This window comes from Lithobates pipiens, unplaced genomic scaffold (assembly GCF_037356315.1).
Source record: "Lithobates pipiens isolate NorthernLeopardFrog02 unplaced genomic scaffold, aLitPip1_a1.2 Scaffold_13, whole genome shotgun sequence".
In the NCBI taxonomy this organism is placed as follows: domain Eukaryota; kingdom Metazoa; phylum Chordata; class Amphibia; order Anura; family Ranidae; genus Lithobates; species Lithobates pipiens.
Window position 1 is genome coordinate 411,353,378 of NW_027507718.1, and position 27,229 is coordinate 411,380,606.

Genomic DNA, 27,229 nt, shown 5'->3' on the forward strand with positions numbered 1-27,229 from the left:
ACAACAAAATCTGATTGTTTAAATTCCGATCGTGTGTAGACAATTCCGACGGACAAAGTGCCACACATGTTTAGAATAAATTACGAGACGAAAGCTATTGGCTACTGGCTTCTTTATAGTCCCGGTGTACGTGGTTCACTTCACCTCGTTCTGAACGATCGGATTTTCCAACAACTTTGTACGACCGTGTGTATGCAAGACAAGTTTGGGCCAAAATCCTTCGGAATGTCCGACTGTGTGCACAGGGCATTAGACTTACCAGTAACCTATTTTCTAGGAAGACTTCCATGACAGCCTCTGAGACCTTGGGCTCCTACCTCCAGACAGAAAACACATACCCCACTTAAGATAAAAGGCGGTACTTCAGGCTCACACCTCAGTATCACCAAGGACCATAGGAAGGCAAGGGAAAACAAAACACAATCATTACAGCATAATATAAACGCCAGAAAAAACATTGGAGGGGGGGGGGGGGGGGGGGAGATCCCGGCTGTCCTGGAAGACTTCCTAGAAAATTAGTTACCGGTAAGTCCAACTCAGGTTTTCTTCATCTTCCAGGATAGCCTCTGAGACCATTCTCAAGAACTTGCCATTTAGGGTGGGACCACCGCCTGGAGGACCTCACAGTCAAACACCTGATCTTTGCTTGTAAGCAGATCCAGGTGATGATTCTGCGCAAAGGTAGAGTAAAAGGACCACGTCACACCTTTGCATATTTGCTCTAACGAAGCACCAGCTCTCCTCCCACAACGTCCATAAGGCTCTTGTTAAGTGTACGTTGATAAATGGAGGTGGGGCTCCCTGCCGGCTATAACATTCTGCAATAACTAATCTGATCCACCTAGCTATAGTGGACTTGGATGCTTTTGGACCTGTGTGCACCGGCAAAAACTAAAGATTCTGACTTTCTAAATGCTTTAGAATTCTCAATGCAACATTAAAGACTCCTTCTGACATCTAATCGACTAAACGATTCCTCTTGTTAGCAGGATTGGAATAGAAGGCGAGTAGAACAATATCCTGGGATTTATGAAAGGCCGAGGATACCTTTGGGAGAAATGCAGAATCTGACTTGTGTATTACCCTAGCCTCGAAAATAGACAAAAATGGCTCCCTACTAGAGAGAGCCTGAAGTTCACTGACCCTTCTTGCAGATGTGACTGCTACCAAGAAAAACAGTCTTTAAAAGGTTAGCCATTTAATGGCTGAATCCTCCAAGGGCTCAAAGAGGCTCAGCATTAAAGCGGAGTTCTGCTTAAATAAAAAAATAAAAAAATTAAAAGTCAGCAGCTACAAATACTACAGCTGCTGACTTTTAATAAAATCGAACACTTAGCTGTCCCAGGGTCCAGCGATGCGGGGGAACAAAACCCCGCTCATCTCACCCTCCTCTGTGGCGCCAGCATTTTAACTGTGGGCGCCCACACCCACTGTGCATGCGTGAGCCACGCCGTGTGCCGTGACTTGCCAGGCAATCATCTGGGACCTGTAAGGTGTCTCAGACAATTGCAGAGAGGGAGGGGGGAGAGATGATCTCCCTCCGGTGCCGTAGTGCACCAGGAGGAAGTGGGAGCTGGGACCCCCCCCAAATGACATACCAAATGTGGCATGTCAGAGGGTCACCTCCCTTAAAGCGGTAGTTCCATTTTTGGGGGGAACTCCGTCTTAATGCTTTAAGCACTACAGATACCAGGCTGGAAAGGACTTAACTGCCTGTGGTTTAGTGCTGGATAAAGCCTTAAAAAAAATTGATACAAAAAGATTCTGTTGTAGAGGGGTCTAAAGAAACACAGAGGGCCAAGGCCTGCACTTTTAAAGTGGTAACAGAGTCCTTTGTCTGCCCCCTCCTGAAAAAACTCCAGTACTGTATGAACATCTGGGGTTGAATGGCCATGGCTTGACATCCAAGAGTTTAACTTTTTCCACATCTCAGTAAATAGCCCTGGTCACGGGCTTGCGACAGTTAACGAGGGTCTTCGCCACCTTCTCTGAAAAACCCTGCAATTTTAGAAGCTATTCCTCAGAAGCCAGGTCCCTGCATGACCAAGTCCTCCCTCTATGGGAGGAGGATGGGTGGAACTGTAGAGGGGCTTTGCAGTATGAAGAACAACGGCCTTTTGGGCCAAAAAGGGGCCACCAAGAAGAGGCTGGTCTTTTCTGAATTTTTTTTCCAAAGAACTAGCGGAATTAGTGTCACCGGAGGAAAAGCATACACGAAGGATGTATACCCAAGGATTGGCTAAAACGTCTACTCCTATCGCCTGATCCCGAGGGTTTTGAGAAAATTTCTCAACCTTCTGTTTTTTTTTTTTTTTGGGGGGGGATGCAAAGAGGTCTACCTTCAGCATCCCCTATTTCTGTGCAATGGCTATAAAACTTTCTTGACCGAGTGCCCATTCTTCCTGACTCAGCTGCTGACGAAATTCGCCAGCGAGTTTTGAGACCCCTTTAGGTGTATGGCTGAGATTAAGGGCAGCTTCTGCTCTGCCCAAGTAAAATGTTGTTTGCAATTACCTGTAGCCACTGACTTCTCTGCTTGTTAACTGCTTCCCGACCCACCGCTACAGTTACACTGTGGCAGGTTGGCTCCCCTGCGCGAGGAGTCGTAGCTATACGTCAGGTCGGGATAGCATGGGGGTGCCGATGCTTGCGGCCGAAGGCCGTGAGGACAACCAGCCACGAGCGATCGAGAGCAGGAGACACAGAACAGGGACGAGCGTGTGTAAACACACACTTCCCTAATCGGTTCTGACAGGAGCGACAGATCGTGTGTTCCCATTAGCTTGGAACCACGATATGTCACTTCGTCTAGTCAGTCCCCTCCTCCTTCAGTTAGAATCACCTCCCATTGAACAGTTAATCCCTAGATCGCCCCCTAGTGTTAACCCCTTCCCTGCCAGTGAAATTTTTACAGTAATCAATGCATTTTTATAGCATCGATCGCTTGTATTAATGCCAATGGTCCCAAAAATGTGTCAAAATTGTCCCATGTGCCAGTCATAGTGTCGCAGTCACGATAAAAATAGCAGATGGCTGCCACTACTAGTAAAAAAATTATTAATTAATAACACTGTAAATATATCCCCTATTTTGTAGACGCTATAACTTATATAACTATAGCTATAACTTGTGCAAACCAATCAATATACGCTTATTGCAATTTTTTGCAATAAGTTTTTTTTTTTTTTTTTAAAGAGGATATTATAGCAAAAAGTACAAAATAATGCATTTATCTAAAATTGTCACCCTTTGTTTATAGTGCAAAAAAATAAAAACTGCAGAGCTGATTACCACCAAAAGAAAGCTCTATTTGTGGGGGAAAAAAAAAATAAAGACGTCAATTTTGTTTGGGTCCAACGTCGCACGACTGTGCAATTGTCAGTTACAGCGACGCAGTGCCGAATCGCAAAAGTGCTCTGGTCAGGAAGGAGGAAAATTCTTCTAGGGCTGAAGTGGTTAATGTATGCAAATTGTGAATACATTGTCCGGGTGGATCTGAAGAACCTGAAATACACTCACTGCCCGCTGGACTGCCAACTCCTCTCTTTGGTTGGAAGACCACCTTGCTTCTCTAGGGGACCAAGTCCCCTGGGCTACCCTGCTTCCCAGATGCGCTCCCGAACCAAATGACTGGCATCAGTGGTTAGGACCTTTGTATGTGGAGTAGTCCATTCCTGGCCTCTGCACAGGTTGTGCTGAGCCCACCGCTAAAGGGATCTCTTGAGAGAAGGGAAAGTCCAAGGTGTTTCCGTTCCAATTTTTTACGAGAAACTCCTTTCGGACAAAATCCGACCGATTTTGTTGTCGGAATGTCCGACCGTGTGTACAAGGGCTTAGACATGCAGATTAGGTGTGGGTTCACCTATACACATGTTCACCTGGGTTTGTTAAATTGGTCCATCTTTAAAAAAGTGTGTGGCGAGTTTTACAAATTTGAACTCCAACGTGTAGCCATTGTAGATCAGATCCAGAATGTACTTTGAGGAAGTTGCCGCCCATTGTGGGAAGAAGCCCCCCAGCCTTTCTCCCACTAGGAGACTGGAGTCATTAAGTTTTGGTGGGTTTCTGAGGAGGATTGAAGAGTATCCGTCCTCTACCGCTACCCTTCTGCCCCATCCAATGCTTTTTTGGGTGGTTATCAGGGTCAGGTTTTGCTTGATGTCTCTGGCCACGAAAGAACCTCCAGTTACCGGCTTTCTTTTTAGCCTCCAGGAAGGCCTTCTTTTTGTCTGCAGTGTGCTCTAGCACTTTCTTTAGGCCTAGGTCATTGGGACAGAAAGTCAGGTGAATCTTCTGAACAGGGGCAAGACAGGAAAACAAATGTTACAGGGGTTATAACCCTTCCCTATCCAAAAAGCTTAAAAATATTTTTTTTTGGCTGAAGCTACACTTTAAAAAAAAAAAAAAAAAAAAAGGTACCTGTTCTGACATATAAACAGATTCAACTTAAGAACAAACCTACAGTCCCCATCTTGTTTGTAACTCGGGGACTGCTTGTAGCCATTTTCTCTTCCCGATGTCATGTGACTCAATGTTACAAGGTCTCAGGTGTGATTGGGGAGCAGGTGTGTTCAATTTGGTGCCATCGCTCTCTCATACAGGTCACTGGAAGTTCAACATGGCACCTCATAGCAAAGAGCTCGCTGATGATCTGAGGGGAACCATGAATGCCAAAATCTACTGTGACATAATAAAGTAGAACACGATCCCCCTCCCTTCGGAAACTGGGCCGCAGGGCAGTATTCCAGCATGACCAATGACACCCCAAACACACCTCCAAGACGCCCACTGGCTTGCTAAAGAAGCTGAGAGTAAAGGTGATGGACTGGCAAGCATGTCTCCAGACCTAAACCCTATTTTATTAATCTTTATTTAAATTTTTTCCATACAAAAAGTATAAAACATAGTATACATATACATATGCATCCTACTACCCCCCCCCCCCCCCCTATAGCCCTACTACCTCTTCATATTTCTTCGTTGATTTAAACAGTTTCCATTGCTTCCATTTCTTTCGAAATTTCTTTTCCCCGCTCTCCTCATCCTCTTCCCATCCCTCCATTCTATACATGTCCTCTACTTTACCTATCCATTCCCTCAATTTTGGGGCTTCCGCCTGTCTCCAGTTTTTTGGTATCAAGCTCTTTGTTACGTTTATTAGGTTTCCTATGAGGCCTTCTTTGTACTTTTGAGTTGGGGTGTCTGTACCATGGAAAAGACATGTCCATGGGTTTTCTAGTACCTGAGTTCCTGTTATTATTTTTATTAAAGTTAATGTTTCTCTCCAGTAATTTCTAATTTTTGGGCATTCCCACCAGATATGTGCCGCAGTCCCTTGCTGTCCACACCCTCTCCAGCACATCCCGAGTTGCTCTTCCTGATATCTCCTCATCTTGTCTGGTGTCCTGTACCATCTAGCAAGGCTTTTATAATTCATTTCTATTGTATTAAGATTTTTCGATGTCCCGTGTGTTAAGTGTAAGATTTTTTCTAAATTCTGTTTCTCCCCTCGTGGCCCTATTTCTTCTTCCCACTTTTTTATATATATAGGTACCTCCGTCTCGTCCACTTCTCCCAGCATCTTGTATATCTGTGAGATATTTACTCTTATTATTTTCCCCTCACATATCCGCTCTAAGGCGTTAAGGTCTGTTCCACTTCTCAGTGGTTGTGGCAATGATGAGACAAAATGTCTGAGCTGGAGGTACCTCCATCCATCTATATCCATGTACTCCTGTAGTGTTTCTAACGTGTTTATTTTACCCGCATTTATTATGTGTCTCAATTGAATATCTTCTCTTCTAATCCAGTGTCCTCCCATAGTGCTCTTCCCCGGTGGAAATAAATTATTTTCTTTTAATGCCATTAGTGGAGAGTTGTATTTCCACTTATTATGCTTGTGAATTCCATCCCATATTCTAAAAACGTTTTTTGTGAGTGCAAGTGTTGTTGGTCCGAGTGATCTGTGTTTTGGGGGTATCCAAATTTCCTTTCCTAATCGTGTCTCTGCAGCGCTGTGTTCTATTGCCACCCATCTTTTTTCATTATCTAATTTTGTCCACTCCACCACCCGTGTTAATACTATAGATTCGTAATATTTCTTAAAATCCGGTACTTTTAGACCTCCCCTCTCTTTTCCCAGTTGTAATACCTTTAAGGCTATTCTAGGCTTCTTATTTTTCCAGATGAGCTTGGTTATTAGACGTTTAATAGTATTAAAGTAGACTGGGGGAATATATATCGGTAACATCTGTAACTTATATAATATTTTTGGTTGTATGATCATCTTAAGGGCATTTATCCGGCCAAACCAGGACAATGGTTTCGTCATTATTTTTTTTGTGTCTTCTCTTACTTCGTCCAGTAGGGGGATATAGTTTATCTCATAGATTTCCTTTAATGAGGCTGCCAGCTTTATACCTAAATATTTAATTTCCTTTTTCCATAGGAAGGGAAATTTGCCCTTGATATCCTGTTCTTCCCCACTGCTCGTGCTGACACTTAAAACCTCTGTTTTTTTTAAATTTATTTTAAAATTTGATAAATCTCCATATTGCTCAATACTCTTTACCAAATTTGGCATGGAGATTCTAGGTTTTGTCACATAAAATAGGACATCGTCCGCAAATGCGGCTACTTTATGAACCTCTTCCCCCAGCTCAATTCCTCCTATATCGGGATTTTTCCTCACTGTCTCCAGCAGTGGTTCCAAAGTCAACACGAACAGTATGGGTGACAGTGGGCAACCCTGTCTAGTCCCATTGTACATTCTAAAGGGGTCAGACAAGTTGCCGTTTACCCTTACCACTGCCATTGGGCACTCATAGAGTGTCTTTATCCAACTCAGGATTCGGATACCAAATCCCATTTCTTTCAACGTGCCCAGCATAAATCCCCAGTCTACTCGGTCAAATGCTTTTTCTGCATCTATTGACAAGAGAAGACTGGGGATTTTGCTCTCTTGGGCTTTCTGGAGAAGCAATAGTGTCCTCACTCCATTATCCCTTCCCTCTCGGCCCCCCACGAACCCCACTTGATCTGGGTGGACCAAGTTCGGAACTATTTTTTTCATTCTAGTAGCTAGTATTTTTGCGAATAATTTTATGTCGGTATTTAATAATGAGATTGGTCTATAGTTTGAACATATCATACCTTCCTTCCCTTCTTTCAATATTGTGGAGATAATTGCTAGAGAGGCTTCCTTACCCAGTCCGTATTTTATATCTAGGCCGTTAAAATATGCACATAACCTTGGTGACAAAATTTCCCCAAATTTTTTATAATATTCTATTATATAGCCGTCCGGGCCCGGGCTTTTCCCTCCTGTTGTTTCTTTTATTGCTTGGTTTACTTCGGATGTTGTTATAGGAGAATCCAATTCCTGTACTATTTCCTGTGATAGTGTAGGGACCTTAGCGTTTATTATATATTCTTTGATTTTCCTCTTTCTAATATTCTCTTGCTGCTCTGTCTCCTTTTTTCTCACCCAATATAATTGCTCGTAGTATTCTCTAAATACCTCCGCTATATCTTCAGTCTTATATTTGATCTCGTTTTTTTTATCTATTATTTTCTCAATATAATTTTTTGCTTTCTTTTTCCTCAATATCCTGGCTAAACTCTTGCCATTCTTGTTTCCCAAGAAATATCGCTCTTTCGTTATTTTATGATATTCTCTCCTTACTTCTTGCTCTATTATTTCCTCCAGCTCTAGTTTTTTTATAGCTAGATTCCGTTGTAGCCCCTGTATCTGTCCCTTTCCATTTTGTTTCTCTATTTTGTGTTTTAATTCTAATCTCCTAATTTCTTCTCTTAATTCCTTTACCTTTTTATTCCTTTCTTTTTTTCTTTTTGCCCCAAGTGAGATATATATTCCTCTTATGTAAGCCTTATGGGCCTCCCATAGTATGTTCTCCGCCATCTCGTCCTTCCCATTTGAGGCAAAAAAAAATTGCAGCTCCTTTCTTATTGTTTCCTCTCCTTCTACGTCTAATAGATCTTTATTTAGTTTCCAGGTAAACGGGGGTTTCTTTACCTCTGGGATTTTAATTCTCATGGTTACAGGCGCGTGGTCCGACAGAGTCCTAGTTCCGATGTCCGTATCTACCACTTCCTCCAATAGCTGATGTTCCACCAGCCAATAATCTATCCTGGTGTACGTCCCATGCACGGGGGAGTAGAACGAATAATCTCGTTTCTTCGGATGTTGTATTCTCCACACATCTATCAGCTGTAATTCGGTCATCCATTGTTTAATTACATTTCGCTGCATGTTCGCCGTCTCCCGTGCATGGGACGAACTATCCAGTCTCGGATTTATCGGAAAATTCAGGTCTCCTGCCACAATCACCCTCCCCTCCTTAAATTCCCAAAGTTTTCCCAGTATCTTTCTCAGATAAGTTATTGGATTCTTATTCGGGCTATATATATTTGCCAAGGTATATTTTATTCCCCATAGTTTTCCTTTTAGAAACAGGAACCTCCCTTCCGGGTCTCCCATCCTGCCCTCTACTATAAATTGGATATCCCGGCCTATCCCCACTGCTACCCCCCTTGTTCTACTTGAGACTGAGTCTCCATAGAACCAGGTCGGGTATCTTGGGGAGTACAGTCTAATTTTACTTTCATGGGTTAAGTGCGTTTCCTGTAAGAACACGATCTCTGCATTAAGTTGCTCCAATTCTCTTAGTATCTTAAACCGTTTGTTAGCTACATTTAGACCTCTCACATTATACGACACACAGTTTACCATTGTCATGTTGGAACCCAAATAATGCCCTTTACTCGAAATCTTGAGCTATAGGTTATTCTCCTCTCTCCCTCCCCCCCCTCCTCCCCCGCCCCCCCCACCCTCCTCTCCCACCCCCCCACCCTCATCCCCCCCATGGCCCATCTCCGGGCCTCTTGCATCCAACCTGGATATATCCCCGTCCTGGTGTCTGCACCTCTTCCCTTGAGGTGGAGACCCCAACCCGGCGCCCCGTGTGCACCTCCCCGGGTCCTGGGATCCCGGGGTGGGCCCTAAAGAGAGAGACCCTTCCCCAGCCCCCCCCACCCCCCCCCCCAGTAAACAGCTTCCACCACCTCAATGTACTTCCATAACTTTAGAGCAGCCTTTTTACTACTTCTTCCCTCCCCCCCCTCCCTATACCCCCCGCCACCCCCCCTCTCCCCCCGGTAGCTCCTCTCTTATTAACCCTTCATACTCTTTTGGAATTGGTATCTGTAGGTTTTTACAAAAGTCCTGCATATCTTCCAAAAATCTCAACCTTACTGTCTTCCCATCTCTGTGTACTATTAATGCTGCGGGAAAACCCCAGCTATATCTAATGTTTAGTTCTCTTAGTTGATCCAGCAGTGGTTTGAGCTTTCTTCTTCTTATTAGGGTCTCCGCTGATAAGTCCGCAAACACTTGTAAAGTCTTTTGTTCGTACTGTAGAGGAGGTCCCTTCCTAAGATTATTCCATATTTTTTCTTTGTCTGAGTTCTTATGGAACTTAATAAGCACATCCCGTGGCATGTCCTCTTTTAGCCCAGGTGGTTTCCTCACTCTGTGTACTCTATCAATTTTTATCTTTTCTGCCTCTCCTCTCTCCAGTAGGGGGTTAAATATCCTCTTCATTTTTTCCTCCAGATCTTCTCCATTTTGCTCTGGTATAGCCCTTATCTTCAAATTTTGGCGCCTATTTTGGTTTTCTTGCGCCTCCATTTTATAACAACATTCTTTCTGTTGTCTTTGCAGCTCTTTCATTTGTGTTTTTAGCCCAGCTATCTCCAGTGTTTGTCTCTCCGCTTTCTCTTCTACCTCTTCTACCCTTTTTAACAGATGTCCCAAATCCATACGTACGTTGGAGACCTCACTTTTTATCAGGTTTTCCATTCTCTCGAACATTGCTAACATATCCAACTTAGTAGGCATTAGGGATTCACTCCTCAGATCTTCCCCCTCTGTAATCTCCGTCTCTATTCCCATGTTCTCCTGTATCTTTTCTCCTTGGGCCCCCTTTAATTTAGCTGCCTCTTTTCTTGCGCCTTTGTTTACCTGAGCTGTTTTTTTTTCCATACTGGGACTTCTGGTGTTCCCTTCTTTAGTTGTTAAATATTTCTGGATTGAGCTTGCGTTTGCACTTGAATTTAAACTTTCTCTGGGGGTTTTGGGTTCTGTTACTTTTTGGGATCGGCCTTTCATTATTTCTTTAGGGCTCACACCCCCTCCGGCTTACCCCTCTCCCGTGTGCTTATCCCTCTGGGATTTATAATATATTCCTCCTTCCCCTCCTCCTTTCCTTGTGTATGTTTCCAGACAAAAAAAGAAGGGAGAGACCTCTCTTTGATAGTCGATAACTCTGTTCTATGCGAGTGCAATAGATGTATATACGTGCTCATGGGTTACCCACAGATGTGTTCAAGCTCAGTATGTCTCTCATGCAGATTACTTCTTTAAACCGTCTCCCCCCTATTTTTTTTTTTTTTGAGCTATTGAGCTATTGCTTAATATCCATTAATATATATTCCATAGATAATATGCCAGGGGAGACTTACTTCAAGCTGGTATTTTTAGGAAAGCAGCACAGGAAGAAAAAAAAAACAAAAAAAACTTCATTTATCTTCACATATCCTAGAGAAGATTTAATGACAGTCCTTTTTTCTCCCACAGGTTCTTAACTTTGCTCATTTATTCATATCAATACAGTTGCTATATGAACATTGTCTCTGCATGTATTAGTGCGTGTATTAGTGTCACCAATAAGCATTTTTAACCTTCGCTGTATATCTCACAAGCACTTGTTCTGTCTTGCTCTTGAACATCTCAAGGGTTAATTATCAGGCATGCAAACAGCTTTAGCGTCCAAGAAGGGGGAGGTAGAGAGGGCAGAGGAATGGATACACAACACAACAGGTCTCACAGCCGACAGATAAGGGACGGGATCACCTATTATCCTGTCAGCTTCAGTCCTCCTTATCAGGGGGGAGAGCTGCCCTCTCCAGCTGCCGCTGACTTTTTCACTGTGTCCAAGTCACTTTGTGCAAGTTGTCTCGTCCCGGAGGGAGAGGGAGGGAGGGAGGGGAGGGGAGGGGGGGTTACTCTCACCAGCTGCAGTTGAATCTCCTGCTTACATCTCCCGTCCGGAGGTTGTACGGCCGCTCTCACCTGCCACTACCGCTCTCCACAACGGTCTCAACCTGCTCTGGGGGGGAGACAGATCGTCCTAATGAGGGGCCTCCACGCTGTGTCCCCGGTCTTCCATCTGGTTCCTCCACCACCGTGGATAGCAGTCTCTCTCAGCCCTCACGGCCGCCGCGTCAGGCTCCTCCCCCAACGCTCTGGCGTCACATCACTGCCTTCCAGACCTAAACCCTATTGAGCATCTGTGTGGCATCCTCAAACGGAAGGTGGAGGAGCACAAGATCTCCAACATCCACCAGCTCTGTGATGTCGTCATGGAGTGGAAGAGGACTCCAGTGGCAACCTGTGAAGCTCTGGTGAACTCCATGCCCAAGAGGGTTAAGGCAGTGCCGGAAAATAATGGCCACACAAAATATTGACACTCTGGGCCCAATTTGGACATTTTCACTTAGCGGTGTGCTCCCTTGTGTTTCCATTAGACATTAATGGCTGTGTTGAGTTATTTTGAGGGGACAGCAAATTTACACTGGTATAAAAGCTGTACACTCACTACTTTACATTGTAGCAAAGTGTAATTTCTTCAGCGTTGTCACATGAAAAGATATAAATATTTACAAAAATGCGAGGAGTGTACTCACTTTTGGGAGATACTGTATCTACAGGCTATTATGCCAATTTCACCGGTTTATGGTGTACCCAAAATCTGAAAATGCGATCAATGCTTCAAATAAAAACAGAGGCGTTGATGTGAAGTCCTTTCATGCTGCTACAAGCAATAGTTTATAGCATGGTGAAACTAAATCCCATCTGCAAAAATGTAATAAATGATAATGACTGCCAAACATCTCAGGATGTGATCTCCTTTTGTTTGAGGTCTACGGAAAGTTGACAGAAATGACAACATAGTTCATCTACTGTAGGTTTCCTGGAATTACTGTTCTGAAGGTCTGTCCTACTGGACTTTTAGAATGCCAAATCAGGGGTTAAAAAAAAAAAAAAAAAAAAAAAAAAAAAAAAAAAAAAAAAAAAAAAAAAAAAAAAAAAATCGCACTAACCCCAAACTTCCTTTAACATTTCAGCGCTTGCTGATCACATTACCAAACCACTGTCATTATAGAACACCTAATATATAACTCAGTAATCAGCGTGAAACAACACAAATTTTCACTTACTGGAAGTGCTTAGAGCTCGGGAGGATCCTCCATTTGGAACCTGAAGATTTGACTCACAACTTCTGCTGTTTTTTACAGCCTCAGCGGTTTGAATGCCTGACGCCTTGGAGAGATTTGGAAGACTCCGTCTCAGTTTCTCTGTGCAAACAAAATACAAACAGTACATAAGTAAAGAGTGCTGAGCAGCATACAACAGGCCTCACGTACATTGCTGCTGCTAAACGGATGTTTAGGAGCAGTTGGGCATTTTTTTTCAACTGCTCCTGAACTCTCCTCTATGTTATCAGTAGAGGTCGACCGATATGGGTTTTTCTCTGGCCGATGCCGATATTTAGAAATATATGATGCCGATTTTTTTGGGCCGATATGTTAGGCCGATTTTTTATTTTTTCCTTTTTTTTTTTCCCCTTCATCTCATAAAATCTAAGTTGGACACCTTTCACACTGGGGCGTTTTTCAGGCGATTTTGGGCTAAAAATAGCGCCTGTAAATTGCCTTCAAAACGGCTCCCCTGCAGTCTGTGTGAAAGCCCGAGTGCTTTCACAATGAGGAGATGCACTGGCAGGACGTTAAAAAAAAATAAAAAATCCTGCAAGCAGCATCTTTGGAGCGGTGTAAACCGCTCCTCCACCACTCCTGCCCATTGAAATGAATGGTCACCACTGCTGAAGCACATGCAATGCGATTTTGCAGCAGTGCTTCACTGCCCCGCTAGCAGCCGAATAGCTGGGCTAAAATGACGGTAAATCGCTGCTAAAACTTGCAGCGTTTTACTGTCAACGCCTGCCCGATGCAGTGTGAAAGCAGCCTTAAAGAGGAAATACATCCTCTGCGTCCACCGAGCCGGCTTTTTCAAAACAACTAACTTGTGGTAACGCCAGGAGAGGACAACATGACACCTGCGGACCGGATCTCAAGTGACAGACGAATCAGATGACCCCCCTTTTATTCTACATGCCATTTTATGTCTTGGAAAATGTGAGTGCATAATCTCTTTGCTTTAGACCCGTGAATAAATTGCTTTTTAAAAAAAAAAAATCTACACCCAGAGGCGCCCCCTTCTTCTCTTTTTCTGCAACAGTCTAGGAGCCTGGTTTCAGCTCCCTGTGGTGGCAGCCCTGCACTTTGAAAGTCCCACTCAAAGAACGAAAGACACTTCCATGGGACTTGAGAAATAAAATATATTATTGTCCTATATAACTTTATACAGACAGCCCTCTAGTGTATATTATCTGATTTTTTGCGCCTCTACTTGTCGTAAAGAGGAAGTAAACCCTGATAAGTTTACTTCCTCTTTCATTCCCTGCAAAGGCAAAGCATAATGGACTACTATGCATCGCATAGTAGTCCATTATGTGTCACTTACCTGACACAGGAGCCAGCGAAGTCACCGCTGTCCCCTGTAGTCCGCCGCATCCATCTTCTCGGTGGGTCTCGCAGCTCCGCCGCTGTCATTCGGCGAAGCTGCGATGACGTCACTCCCGCGCATGCGCACAGGAGCCGAGACGCGCGGCATCTTCGTTATCGAGGATGCCATGCTCAGTGCGCCTGCGCGCCGCTGTCTACGGTGCATGCGCCGTAGACAGCGTTGCCCCTCTTCGGGCAAATATCTCCTAAACCGTATAGGTTTGGGAGATATTTCTTGGACCTACAGGTATGCCTTAATCTAGGCTTACCTGTAGGTCAAAGTGGTTTGTAAGGGTTTACAACCACTTTAATAAGTGATGCAGAAAATTTCTTACACATTTATTAAACAAAACAAACCTCCAATCAGTTCACTTGTATGTATAATTTAGATTAAAAAAAAAAAAAAAAAACCTATTTATTAAATACACAAAAACAGGTACTCAAAACTTTTGGACGAAAAAAAAAAAAAAAAAAAGGCTAACTTGCGTTTGAAAGACCTCTGCGTAAATACTGGGTCACATAAAATATTGCAACAACCGCTATTTTATTCCCTAGGGTCTCTGCTAAAAAAATATATATATATAATTTTTGGGGTTTCTGAGTGATTTTCTAGCAGAAAATACTGGATTTTTACTTGTAAGCAACAAGTGTCAGAAAAGATTTAGTCTTTAAATGGTTAAACTGAGAACTTCTACACAGGGAGTTAAGCCCATTGAAGAAGAAAGATTGTATCACTTTGATCTTTTCTTGGCAGCCTGCCTAGAGAGGAGGAAAGTCCTTCACCGATGTCTTCAGGCAACTTACATTGACTTCTATTACAGAAGTCTTTTGCAAGTCCTGCTGAACATGTAATCGGCTTATCAGCACAATCGGCCGATGCAGATTAATTAAAAAATGCCAAATATCGGCTGATATATCGGTCGACCTCTAGTTATCAGTACATGTACACAGGGCCGTTTAGTCGTTTCTAGGCAGAAGAGTTTAGAGGCCTTGTTTGGAAAGCAAAAAAGAGTTCAGACGCTGAGTTTAGGGGCATTTCAAGCGCCAAACGCTGCTAAACGCGGTAACACTTCTAAATGCAAATGCATGTAAACAAGGCAAAACTGACGTTTTAAATGCGGATTACTATCTGTCAAGTTAAATTGTTCAGGAGAGGTTGTAAAAATGCCCCGTGTACATTAAGCCCAAGAGCTCAAGTGCCTGAAAGATAACTAAACAGATAAAATTAAAATTTTTACCCATGCAAGAAAGATGGACAGTCATCTCATATTTACCAGTTCTCATATCTTTAATGCTGTCTACATACTTTGCTTGGCTGATAACCTAGGTTGGAATACTGATGAGATCTTACATCAATTACTTTTCTGTTTTGCATGCTGTCACAGCAGCCTTAGAGCTTCAGTCAGGGAATTACTGAACCATCTGATAAAGGTGGGTGTGGGGAACCCTTTTCCCAGAAGATGACAGTTCCAGGAGCAGAACGGATGGCAGGGAGGGGGAATCATACACTTCATATATTAGGACTGTTCTCAGTCTACGAAGTGCTATAATGGTGCAGCATAACAGCCAACTGAATAACCATGGGACTAGTCTACCCAAAGTTCTGATGCGAGAATGCGGAATAAAAATGTCCCAGCTGCTTCAAAGCTTGAAATTCCAGTACCGTTTTATTGTCTGACTTATGTGGTTTAGAGGAATTCCCAGACATTACACAAAGGAACCAAGGGTGCAAGACATCACAAAGTCGATCAAAGTAATCCTAAAAATTAAAGCCTAACTCAAGCCAAATTAGGTGTTTTTCCCCAACTGAAAAGGGGAGGAATTTCAATTTGTTAGGGTTTTGCTTCTAACCCCATGGGGGAAAATTTCCCTCCTCCTGTAATGCCTGTGCAAAAGAAAGGGGGTTCAGACTTTACCAATACTGAAAGCAGCAATAAAAACACCATCAAAATTTCTAACCCTCATTCTGCAAAAAGAGGGATTTTCCTGACAGTGAGTAGGACATTTTCTCAGCAGTGACACAGATGGCCAAACCCTCCCTCACTTCACCAAAGCATGAAGGCAAATCCACAAACCAGCAAAGCGCACTACAAGTACCAGTGTCCAGTGTCCAATGTCTGTAATATCAATGAGATTCACTCCAATCGGAATCCTAATCCAAATCAGGATAGTCAGGGAATATGACAGGAGGATCCTGCAGCTTCCAGAAGAGCTCCTTGATGATCCAAAGCAGCTCAGACAACAAGAAAACAGGAGTGCAGGACCCTCATCAGCATAACAGTAATCACTTATAAAGAAAAAAAATAGCAGTTAAAATTCTTGGAAATCAAAATATCCTGGCTGGCATCACAGGGGCCCGCTCTGACAGCTGTCAAAAAGGCACCAATAGACAGCATTTAGTGTCACTGCATAATGACTCGTGGTAGTCTATGTGTTGGTGGAAAGAAAGGGGGGGGGGGGGCAGTAACATGTTTCGAAGGACGACTTCTTTCTCAACTCTACCCCTAAAGGTAACAATTGGACTTGGTTTGAAAAAGAAGGGTTGTCATTTGAAACATGTTACTGCCCACCTTGTAGAGGTCACCACAAGGCATAAGGCAGTGGCACTGGATCTGCCGTTTTCTCCTGTACACCTCCACCTTGGTGATTCCTAACACTTTTGCTAAATGTCCAAGAATTTTAACGGTAAGTGTGCTAATTTTTTCTTTTAATAAATTATTACAGTTATGCTAATGAGGATCCCGCGCTTCTGTTTTCTTGTCACTTCATCAAACAAAATGTTTGGCTGGAATTAAATCATCAGATAAGCATATGAACTAATAAAAAGAAAATGGTGCCATCATCACAGTGCAGTGAATTTAAATAACTTCTGCCTTCCAAAGCATCAGTTATTCAAGCTGCTAAGATTTTCTTTATTAAAAGAGCACAATGTGACCCCGTATTCTGCTGACTAGAAAGAATCTATTCATAAAAAAAAACTACCTCAAATCAATTAAAACTGCGGTCCTGAGCAAAACTATGCTGCTCCGAACAGTGGTAGCCTTACAGATGATTGCTTCAGCTGTTAAAAGCTAATCACCATGCGATTTTAACTGACAGGGTCCTCAAACATTATAAGGGAACAAGTGATAAGTAGAAATCCTGAAATATAGGTTCACATAACACGGAAATCCTAGAATAATGGATATCCAATAGAAAGTACATGTGTTTTATTTTTTAAAGTAATTTACCTTCATTTTTCACCACATTTGTCTGTAAGTCTGTGGTGTGCCCTTGAAGTGAAAGGCGGGGTTGCTGTAGACGGCTAAGCATAGGTTGAGGGGATACACCTCTGTAATCCAAGCTGCGTGCCGGAGACCTGGAGCGTGGAGAGTTCCTGGGAGACTGTCTGGGAGAGGGGCGAGGAGAGTGACGTGGTGAGGGTGAGAATCTGCTCACAGGCAAATGACCTGAATGGTGACTTCCTTCTTCGTCATCTTCTAAGCTCTGAGCATCAAGTTCCTGGTCACTATACGCCCCTCTTCTCATGGAGTGACATGATGAACCAGAGCTGCGTCGAGAAGCTGAAGCTGCATACTCTTGTCGAAGACCTTAATGTAGAAAAGGAAGACACTTTGTGACCCAGCAGAACCTTTCACAAACAATATATGTCTCTAAAACAAACTATAAGCTCGATAGCAGTTTACTGCTATCTGCAGTACTTTTGGAGCTATGAAATGTTGACCATTTGCTCCTTTTTTTCAGCACAGATCAGGCTCTCTTGGCACTATATAAGCTTGCTGGCTTCTCTTTTTCCCCCAGTATGAGAAAAGAATGGGACATATAAAAATGTTTTTCTCATCCACCTACAAATATACATGAAGTAAAAACTCTGAAAAGAGTGCACCCGGGCCAATCGATAGAAAAATTTACAAAATAAAACAAAAACCTGCATTTACTGAACCCTAAATGCACAATCCTGTCCATTATTACAAGACCACAACCGTCCAGTAACACGATTTGCTAGCCTCTTGGTGTTACAACAATGCCCGAGTAGCCATTTTACTTGACTACTTGCACACTTCATCATTCACATCCTTTGTAATACTATTCTCCCACAAAGCATTGCATTTTGTAAATAGAGGAGCAGCTGTAGAATGACCATCAGCTATTCAAAGAAGACAATAAATTGTGTGAGTAGTAATATGAACAATATGAATTGCAGAAGAAAATGACCAAACTTCAGCTTTAGGCCTCATTCACACTGGATGTTTTTACAGCAGTTTTTGGCTTCGGGTGTTTTTTTTTTTTTTCTGCAGCCAATGAACTCCTCAGCATGTTATCTAGGGTGTACATGTGCACACAGGCTTTTATCAGCGTTTTCTGGCTGGAAAAAAGCCTGCAGAACTAGCGGGTTTTGAGAGGAGTTTTTGAGCTGTAAAAACGCTCCAATGCCAGTAAACATGGTAAAACGCAGCTAACCAGTGTTTTTGATCAAAGCCTGCGTTTTCTTGCAAAAAAAAAAAAACGCTGAAAAACCCAAGTTAACGTAGCAGCTCTACTGGTGTTTTTATAACGGCCACTGTGCATGAAGCCTTAAAGGCAACCTTCAAAATGCGAAGCACACATGCAGGCTTTAACAAATCAGGGTGGGCAAATTTAAGTGAACCTGCCCTGGTCTAAAATGTTCCTAAGCTTACGCCAGTGATAAAGCAGTGGCACCTTTTGGTACCTGCAAAATCAATCCCTGTGTCTCTACAGAGCCCCTTGCATCCTAGGACTGAGTTGCACAAGACCTTGCAAGTCGAAAATAAAAATACAACTAAAAGTCTCCTGTATGAGAATATATATATATATATATATATATATATATATATATATATATATATATATATATATATATATATACACACACATACATATACATATATACATACATACACACACTGGGCAAGGCTAGGTGTGGCTGGGTGCGGATTCAGAACGCACAGGCTTGTGAATTAGCAGCGACAATGCTGACTGCCATGCCCTCTTTTATTTCATCCCATTGTAGTGCAAATAGGCATAACCTACATGAAATTGGCAGTGCCACTCTGACTTCAGGAGTAGTGCAGCATCATCCCCACAGATCATAGAAAGTTGCACTAGGTGGCCTTCACAGGCAGGATTAACAGATATTATCCAGGTAACTGCACCCCCCTCCCACCTGAAAGGTGCAGATTGTGGCACCGGAGGGGGGGGAGGGATCAGATTAGCGGAACTTCCCCTTTAGGGTGAAGAACCGCTTTAAGGGACTCTGCAGGGGGACTAAGAGAAAATGTGTAAGTGCAGATGCATTTATAAACTAGGTGCTGCAGATATTTTCATCTATTCATCCCCTCTAAACGCCAGGCAGAAAAAAAGTTGCTTAAAAAATTCAGTGAAAAAACGTACGTGCATTTACGAGCGTCTGGCGTTTTTTCCTGCTCTTCAACTCCTCCCCTGACCATATCTTGCCGTTTTATTGTTCAGCCTGTAAATGAGCCTTTTAAAATATGTCTGCAAACATCTGTGTGTGCTTTTATTGGCAAAAAATAAATAAAAATGAAAGCCTGAAAGCCAAAAACCTGTTATTAAATGCCCAGTGTGTATGAGGCTGAGAAGGCTCTAGTTCAGTGATGGTGAACCTTGGCACCCCAGATGTTTTGGAACTACATGCTCAACTACACTGCAGAACATCTGGGGTGCCAAGGTTCGCCATCACTGCTCTAGTTTTTTACAGCTGAATGGCAGGTAGTGGGGCCAAACCTTGAATACGAACAAAAAGGTTGAATTAGAGGTTCTTTACGGATAAAAGAAATTTCACTTTAGTGATGTAATATATGGAGTCTAATCCTGTATCTTAAAAATATATTGACTCGGTGGGAGGGATTGCACTGTCAACACTCTGTGTTGATGGGAGAATAGAGCGAATTTCTTTCCTGCAAGAAAGAAATTTGCTCTGTGTATGGCTGAATTAGTATTATGAGTTACATGAATACAAAAGGAAATGTATAATTCTAATATATATATATATATATATATATATATATATATATATATATATATATATATATATATATATATATATATATATATATATATATATATATATATATATACACATATATACACATATATACATATATACACACACATATACACATACATACACACACACACACACACACACACACTAAAACTTTGGAGTGCAAGCATAATTCCTTCCAGAAACAGGCTTGTAATACTGGAAAGTCAAATGATTAGTTCCACAACCATTTATTCATAGGTTCTTCAGTTTATAGTCCATATAAACAGATTCTAGCAATGTGACCAGGTAGTATAACCATGAAATGTCCATCCACAAATGGCGGCCTCCACAAGGGGATTAGAAGCAAAATTCAGCAGGAGCTACAGAGTATAAAAGAGAAGAGAGGCTCCTCTAAGTGTAAAAATGTTACTAAATGTTGTACCTTCATTAAATGTAACCATATTGCTACACTTAGAGGCGCATCTCTTCTCTTTTATACTACAATATGTACATCAAGTCAAAATCAAGTCAAAATGTATTAAAACATTTTGCTTGTCTTGCAAAATGCTCTCAACCCAAGTTTTTCTGTATATATTTATTTTTTATTCTTTTACAAGAGTCCATTATGTTCAGCTGTCATTTTGTAAGACTTAATCCAAAGTTAGTCACATAATACAGGCCACAAAATGTGACATAATAAAATCAAAATAGGATAGATTTCTAATAAAATGTTCCATACTCACTTTCTTCCTGCATCCGGGCCAATATCTGGACATCTGTGACATCATTTAGCTTGTAATTTGAACCTACGGAGTCCTCGTCCATCTCCGATGTACTGAGCTCACTGTCCACTGAGGATTGTGGGCTGACAGGAGGGGGGTTTCTGTCAGAGGAGCTTTTATAAAGTCCTAGTGAACAAAACACAGAAATAAGACTCCTCTTTTTTTTTATTTCAACTAAAATGGTATAACATAATACAAGGATTTTTCTCACACTTTCTGATGTATACAGAGTATGCATTTAACCCACTTAAACCAAATTCCTTCCTTCAAGTCTTTAGCAGGATTGGAGGACTTTTTTTGTCAATGTCACATTTGACATTTTTCAGGGTTGACTAGTTTATATACTAAAAAGTTAACCATACACAATCATATTTCACCACCCAGGTTCACACCAGTGAAATCTTAGACATCGCCTGTGATTCGCTCCCACACTGCAGGTGCCAATCACTTGGGATCTCTAGGAGACGAGAGTTCTGCCACACACTTGTATGGCTGAACTTGCATTCAATTCGCAGGAAAAAAAGTGCAATGACTCCTCCCCCCGCACTAAAATCTGATCGCATGGGTGTTCTCGCCTATGCGATGCGATTCCTGTGCAAGTTCACAGTTCGCACTGAGATCTGTGAACCGATCTGAGGTGTCATTAATGTATAGACACCTGCAGTGGTTTGCAGAAGGAAGTGTGAACTGCCTGCGGGAGAGAGAGGATGTGGGAACCAGCGCTGTATTTGCCCTGGGTCCTGCATCGCATCAGGCCCGGTTCACACTGCAGTGATGCGGGAACACTGCAAATCTACTGCGGGTTCCCACATCGCACGTCTCCCAGCAGCAGTTCACACTGCCCTATGCGAACTGCTGGGAGCCTCAAAAGTTAATGAGACCCCCAAATAAGTTTGCATATCACAATGTGATCTGCAAATTCAGACAGGAATCGGATCGCATGGGTGCGATTCGGATTCTGCTGTGAAAAAAAAAAAAAAAAAAGGGTCCTATGCGAGTTTGTACGAATGCAATGCGATTTTAGCCATACTATCTGTATGGCTGAAATCGCATTGCAAAAACAGATCGCATTGGCATCGCGATGCGAATCGCATCCGATCTCAGACAACACTGCAGTGTGAATCGACACTTAGTGCGAACCTAGGCACAGAATGTATAGACACCCTCAGCGGTTCGCAGAAGGCAGCGTGCACTGCCTACAGGAGAGATGCGATGCAGGAACCAGCGATGTAATCGCGCTGGTTCCCACATTGTATCAGTGTGAACCTGGACTCCGTCTACGAGGAACAGTGAGGATGGAGGAATCTCAGCTTCAAGCTATTGTTTTTATGCAGCCCCTGCACCCCCAGCTGCCTTAATACACAAACAGGGTCAGGGTATTAAGAACAATGTGCAATGAGATTAAAAATATAAATAGCTTAAGTGATTTGTAACTCTAGGGATTTAAATTTTAGTTATTATTTGTAAATATACATTTGTATAATTGTGAATGATTCAGCCCCTTATTAAGCACAAGCTCACTTTCCAACAAAAATTATATGGTATGACAAGCCAAATTCCTTTTTTATATACGTTTTGGAAATATTGTCAGGAAACAGACCAAGCACAACACAACCCTATTAAATGATGTCAAGGACTTAAAGAGGTTTGCCACAAACATTTCATCTAATCAGTATAATTTTAGATGTCTATGTATAATGGCAATGCTATCTACTATATTTCTAGTTGCTTTGCTTTGTAGTGGTGAGTTTTCAGTTGTTGGGAGAGATGTTCAGAGAGAATGGTTGCTAGGGGCCCTTCCAGCCAAGCATGCCCCTTGATCCTACATAATGACACTACACCCCCTACTTATATCATCAGAGACAAGGAAAGCAAGCTGGGCCAACTACAATGAATTCCTTATGCTATGGTTGCCCATACTCAGAAATAAGATGCTCCAATCAGATAACCAGACATACTTTGCCAGATTGTTTGGGAAATCTGGTCGTTTACATCTACAGGTTTATAACCAATTTTTGCCTAGGGCTACATTCACAATTAAATCTTTGTAAAGCTGAAAACACACTATACAATTTTCTGCAGATTTTTTCTTTTAGATTTACCAAAACCATATAATATGAGGTCAAACCTAAACACTTTCAATTTGCATGTGATCAGGCTGGCCCTTGCACTACATAGACTGCAATACATAAATCTAAAGGAAATCAAACAAAAGTTTTATAGTGTACATGCAGCTTAAAGTGGTTGTAAATCTAGTTACACCACTTGTACCTTATTATAGGCTTACCTGTAGGTACTGTAAATATTAGGGATGCACCGAAATTTTGGCTGTAAATGGCAGCGTAGGAGAGCCGCCTCAGCCACCTGGTTGATTAGAGCACTGGGAACATCACAGCTTTCATTTCAATAGCCGTGTGTTCCCCGCCACACACCGTCACATACAGCCCCTCCCCCTTGTCCGGCGAACTTAGATAAACAGATCACCAGTCCCAGGATTGTATGGATTGGTGATCTGTCTATCAAAGTGCTCAGACAAAGAGGTGCTCTAATCAAACAGGCAGCGGAGGCGGCTCTCCTCTCTTCCCTTGACACCCTGGCTGCACTGGGGACACTAGTGAGGCTGCATTGATCTCCTGTACCACGTCCCCCAGTCTCTGACCATCTCCTGTACCACGTCCCCCAGTCTCTGACCATCTCCTGTACCACGTCCCCCAGTCTCTGACCATCTCCTGTACCACGTCCCCCAGTCTCTGACCATCTCCTGTACCACGTCCCCCAGTCTCTGACCATCTCCTGTATAAAAATATAAAAAATAAAATAAAGGTTTGGGTATCGGTCGGTTTCGGCCTAGTGTATTTTTAATTTTCTGTATGGTTTTCGGCACATAAAAAAAAAAAACACACATTCAGTGCACCCCTAGTAAATATCTTCTAAACCTGCATGGTTTAGGAGATACTCACCATATACGCTTGCGCCGAGGTCATCAGCGCATGCGAACTGAACAAAAGGCTCGCTCGTGCTGTGACCGGTGGCTCCCGGAGTGACGTCATCGCGGCTCCGGCCAATCACAGCACTGCAGCCCACGAACCCAGAAATAAGGGCGGGGGACATATGTCCGGTCACAGCAGTGTGTTGATTTAAGGTATTTCATAATGAGCTAGTATACGATGCATACTAGCTCATATGTCTGTCTTACAGGGTTTTTTTTTTTTTTTTTTTTCTTCTGGTTCACAACCACTTTAAGCAGTTTCCTCTTTGCTTGTTGGCAATGCCTTCATTTGTAGCACATTGAAATGAAGTGAGATGTGATGGGCAACAATTAGACTAGTCTCTTAAGCTGGATACACACTATACTTTTGTTGCTTGATTTCCTTTAGGATTTACCTTCAACTAGGTAGTGCAAGGACCTGCCCGATTGCATACAAATTGAAAGTGTTTAGATTTGACCTCATATTATATGGTTTTGGTAAATCTAAAAGAAAAAAAATCTGCAGAAAATGATGTATAGAGTGTATCCAGCTTAAGTAGTAAAGTAATAAAAACTGTCAGCATAGCAATGGCTTTGTTCTTTAAAGAGGAAGTAAACCCTAATGGGTTTACTTCCTCTTTCATTCCCTGCAAAGGTAAAGCATAATGGACTACTATGCATTGCATAGTAGCCCATTATGTGTCAATTACCTGACACAGGAGCCAGCGAAGTCACCGCTGCCCCCTGTAGTCCGGAGCATCCATCTTCTTGGTGGGTCTCGCTGCTCTGGCGATGTCATTCGTCAGAGCCGCGATGACGTCACTCCGTGCATATGCACGGGAGCCGCCACTTGCCGCATATCGCCGTTAACTGGCGTGCGCTCAGTGTGCCTGCGCACCGCTGTCTACGGCGCATGTGCCATAGACAGCGGTGCCTGTCTTTCGGCAAATATCTCCTAAACCGTGTAGGTTTAGGAGATATTTCTTGGACCTACAGGTAAGCCTTAATCTAGGCTTACCTGTAGGTCAAAGTGGTTTGTAAGGGTTTACAACCACTTTAACTCATCATTGAGATGCAAGAGGCTGAAAAAAAGAGTCAGACTCAAAGTGTATCTAAACTGAAAAACAAATTCAGTATATAGAAGCCCAAAAAAAAAAAAAAAAGCGTCTGTACTTTATAAGCAGATTGAACTCTTATAGCCATGGCCAAGCTTAGAGCATTCACCAGATTAGACTTCATATTGATCTTTTCAAATGCACTTATGACCGAAATGACTCCCAAAAGAGTAGGATTTGAAAGTTCTGATTTGGAGTCAGAAATAATGATAGGGGCCTCAGACATTGGAGAAGTGCCAAGAGGGTCAGAGGTAGTTGCTCTGTCTGAACGTCAGACCCATTCATTAAATTGGACACAAACTGAAAAAGTCAGCAATGGAGATTGGGGGGGTTGAGGACAAACCTACAGTATATAAAAACGGGGGTCCCAGAATGTTGACTAAAGACGTCTGTTCCTACAGGGGAGAAAGACAAATTGTCCTCAAACTGTAGGGGAACGTGGGACAAGGACACCTGATATAACTGAACTGTTCTCTAAACATCTTTAAAAATACAGAATACACTTGTAGGTTGTTGTATGACAACTAGGCCAAATAGAGGTAAGGCGTCAGATACTCCTAAACCAAGGCAGATTAATGTGGAGTGAGGTATAAGCAGTCAGAAGGTGACAACATCACTGAAGGCAGGCAGTGGGTCAGACTGGAGAATCTACATGAGGTTTCTAAGTAGGAGTAGTCCAAGGACAGAAAAGAGGCCGAGTAGCACGTATGCATTGCTCTGTGCTGCAAGTGAGGTCAGCACTGGCTTCTCAGTCCGATAGCATCTTAGGGGAAAAAAGCAGGAAGGTTTAGATAAAGCTAAGTGGGTGAGAGCTGTGAGGCAATTTCTGCTGTGCCAGAATCCCAATTCCTCCACAAATGAGTCAAAGGCGTAGGGTGACACTCGAAAGAGCAGCCACTGTTGTAAGTCTGGAAAAAGGAGACAGTAGTGCACCATTTCAGTACTAAAAGTTAATAAAGGTCACATATCAAAAAGCGTTAACCATAACAGACATCTATTGATGGAGTTTGAAAACAGTGCTCTACCCATACAGGCACAGTACAAGGTCTGGGAGGTGCCATGGCAGAGCTGGATATTAAAAGGAGACTAATTATATTGCATCAGTATCATGCAAGTTATTAACAGGCCGAGTGAAATAATGAGAGCATTCATATGGCTAATAGACTCAGAACACGCAAGTCTGAGAGGCACCAAAATGCAGAGCACAGTGTAACATGCAAGGAAGCCAAAAATGACAGGATTATGTACTTCCTCAATGTAGCGTTAACATGAAAATGGCAGAGGCTGGGTTACAACGAAGGTTGTACCAATACTCTATTATCACTGTGTGACCAACTAAGGTGACAGTAAGCAAAAGGTGTAGGAAGATGTACCGGTATATACAAAAAACAAAAAACAAAAAAAAAAAAAAACCTTGGACCTGAAAAACCCAAGTTCGCAAACAGGAGTCTAAGTATAAGAGTCCCATGCAGACATTATGTGACTACATGCAAAACCCGGAGCACAAAATGGTTACTACACATCAGGCCCTAGATGCAACGAACAACAACATCTTTGTCTTAAAAAAAGACAGACTTGTGCTAAAGCTGTAAACTTACCCTAGAGGCAGATTTTTAGAGAATGTGTATGGCAAGGAAAAGTGAAAGTATCCCCACATAACCACTAAGGTATACAAAGGAGTGAAGGCCAAAACAGGTAACAAGGCCTTTATCAAGAGCTGGGAAGTTTTCTAACTTAGCCTCTAAAGCTTCACTCTAGTGGGAATAGAAGCCTCTGTGAGAGAGACAAGTGGAGGTGACATTTCTGGCAGCTCTGGGTTGTATTAACAGTCTGCAGATTATAGCATGTGTAGGTAGGTAAAAGCAAATGCCTGGGAGTCAGCCAAACCCAGGTAACCGCAAATAGAAACAATAATAATAACGTGATCGGTGAGCTAACAGTGGATTGGAAAAACCTTGTCCTCCCTTAAGTACTAATACTGCACATGCCAGTTTGCAAAAACAGACTTTCCCAGACTTGAATGTCAAGCCTACTACATAGCCCCTAAGGCTTGATTCACACCTATGCATTTTTAGTGCTTTTTGCAGATTTGCACTACAGAACGAGTTCCATAGGAAACCATGTTAAATCGACTGTAGTGCAAATCTGCAAAATGCAAAAAGCACTAAAACTGCATAGGTGTGAATCCAGCCTAAGGCTGGATTCACACATATGCATTTTTAGTGCTTTATGCATTTTTCAGATTTGAACAGCAGCCCATTCAACATGGTTTCTTATGGAACACGTTCTGTAGAGCAAATCTGCAAAAAGCAAAAAGCACTAGAAATGCATAGGTGTGAATCAAGCCTAAAAGGACATCCACATTTTCTAAAGACATTTAGCTCTTGGAGATTGCATTCCCCTGTGCTTTCCTCACTGCTGGGGAATTAGCAACTACAATCACAGAAAGAATCATCCTGATCTCCCCTTAAAGTAGAGGAAGTTTCCTTTCGCTGGACTTCTTGCATGAATCCAGCTGGGAAAGAGTCAGTGGTGTTGCTAGGGGGTGGTTTCTGGAGCTATAGCCCAGAGTCTCTTACCAGGTGCAGCCGTGCCGTCAGGGCTGGACTGGCCTGCCGGGAAATTTCCC

The 27,229-nt window shown here is 42.6% G+C and overlaps 1 protein-coding gene across 2 annotated transcripts in view; it reads right to left on the reverse strand.

Moving 5' to 3' along the window:
• SLAIN2 (SLAIN motif family member 2) overlaps positions 1–27,229 on the reverse strand; it is a 98,858-nt gene that overhangs the window by 20,243 nt on the left and 51,386 nt on the right. For both annotated transcript variants that reach the window (XM_077477523.1, XM_077477524.1), the window contains exons 4-6: positions 20,479–20,643; positions 16,938–17,297; positions 12,301–12,438 (exon numbers count right to left, since the gene is read on the reverse strand). In XM_077477523.1, coding sequence (XP_077333649.1) covers positions 12,301–12,438; positions 16,938–17,297; positions 20,479–20,643 — 663 coding nt within the window. The remainder of the gene's footprint in view (positions 1–12,300; positions 12,439–16,937; positions 17,298–20,478; positions 20,644–27,229) is intronic.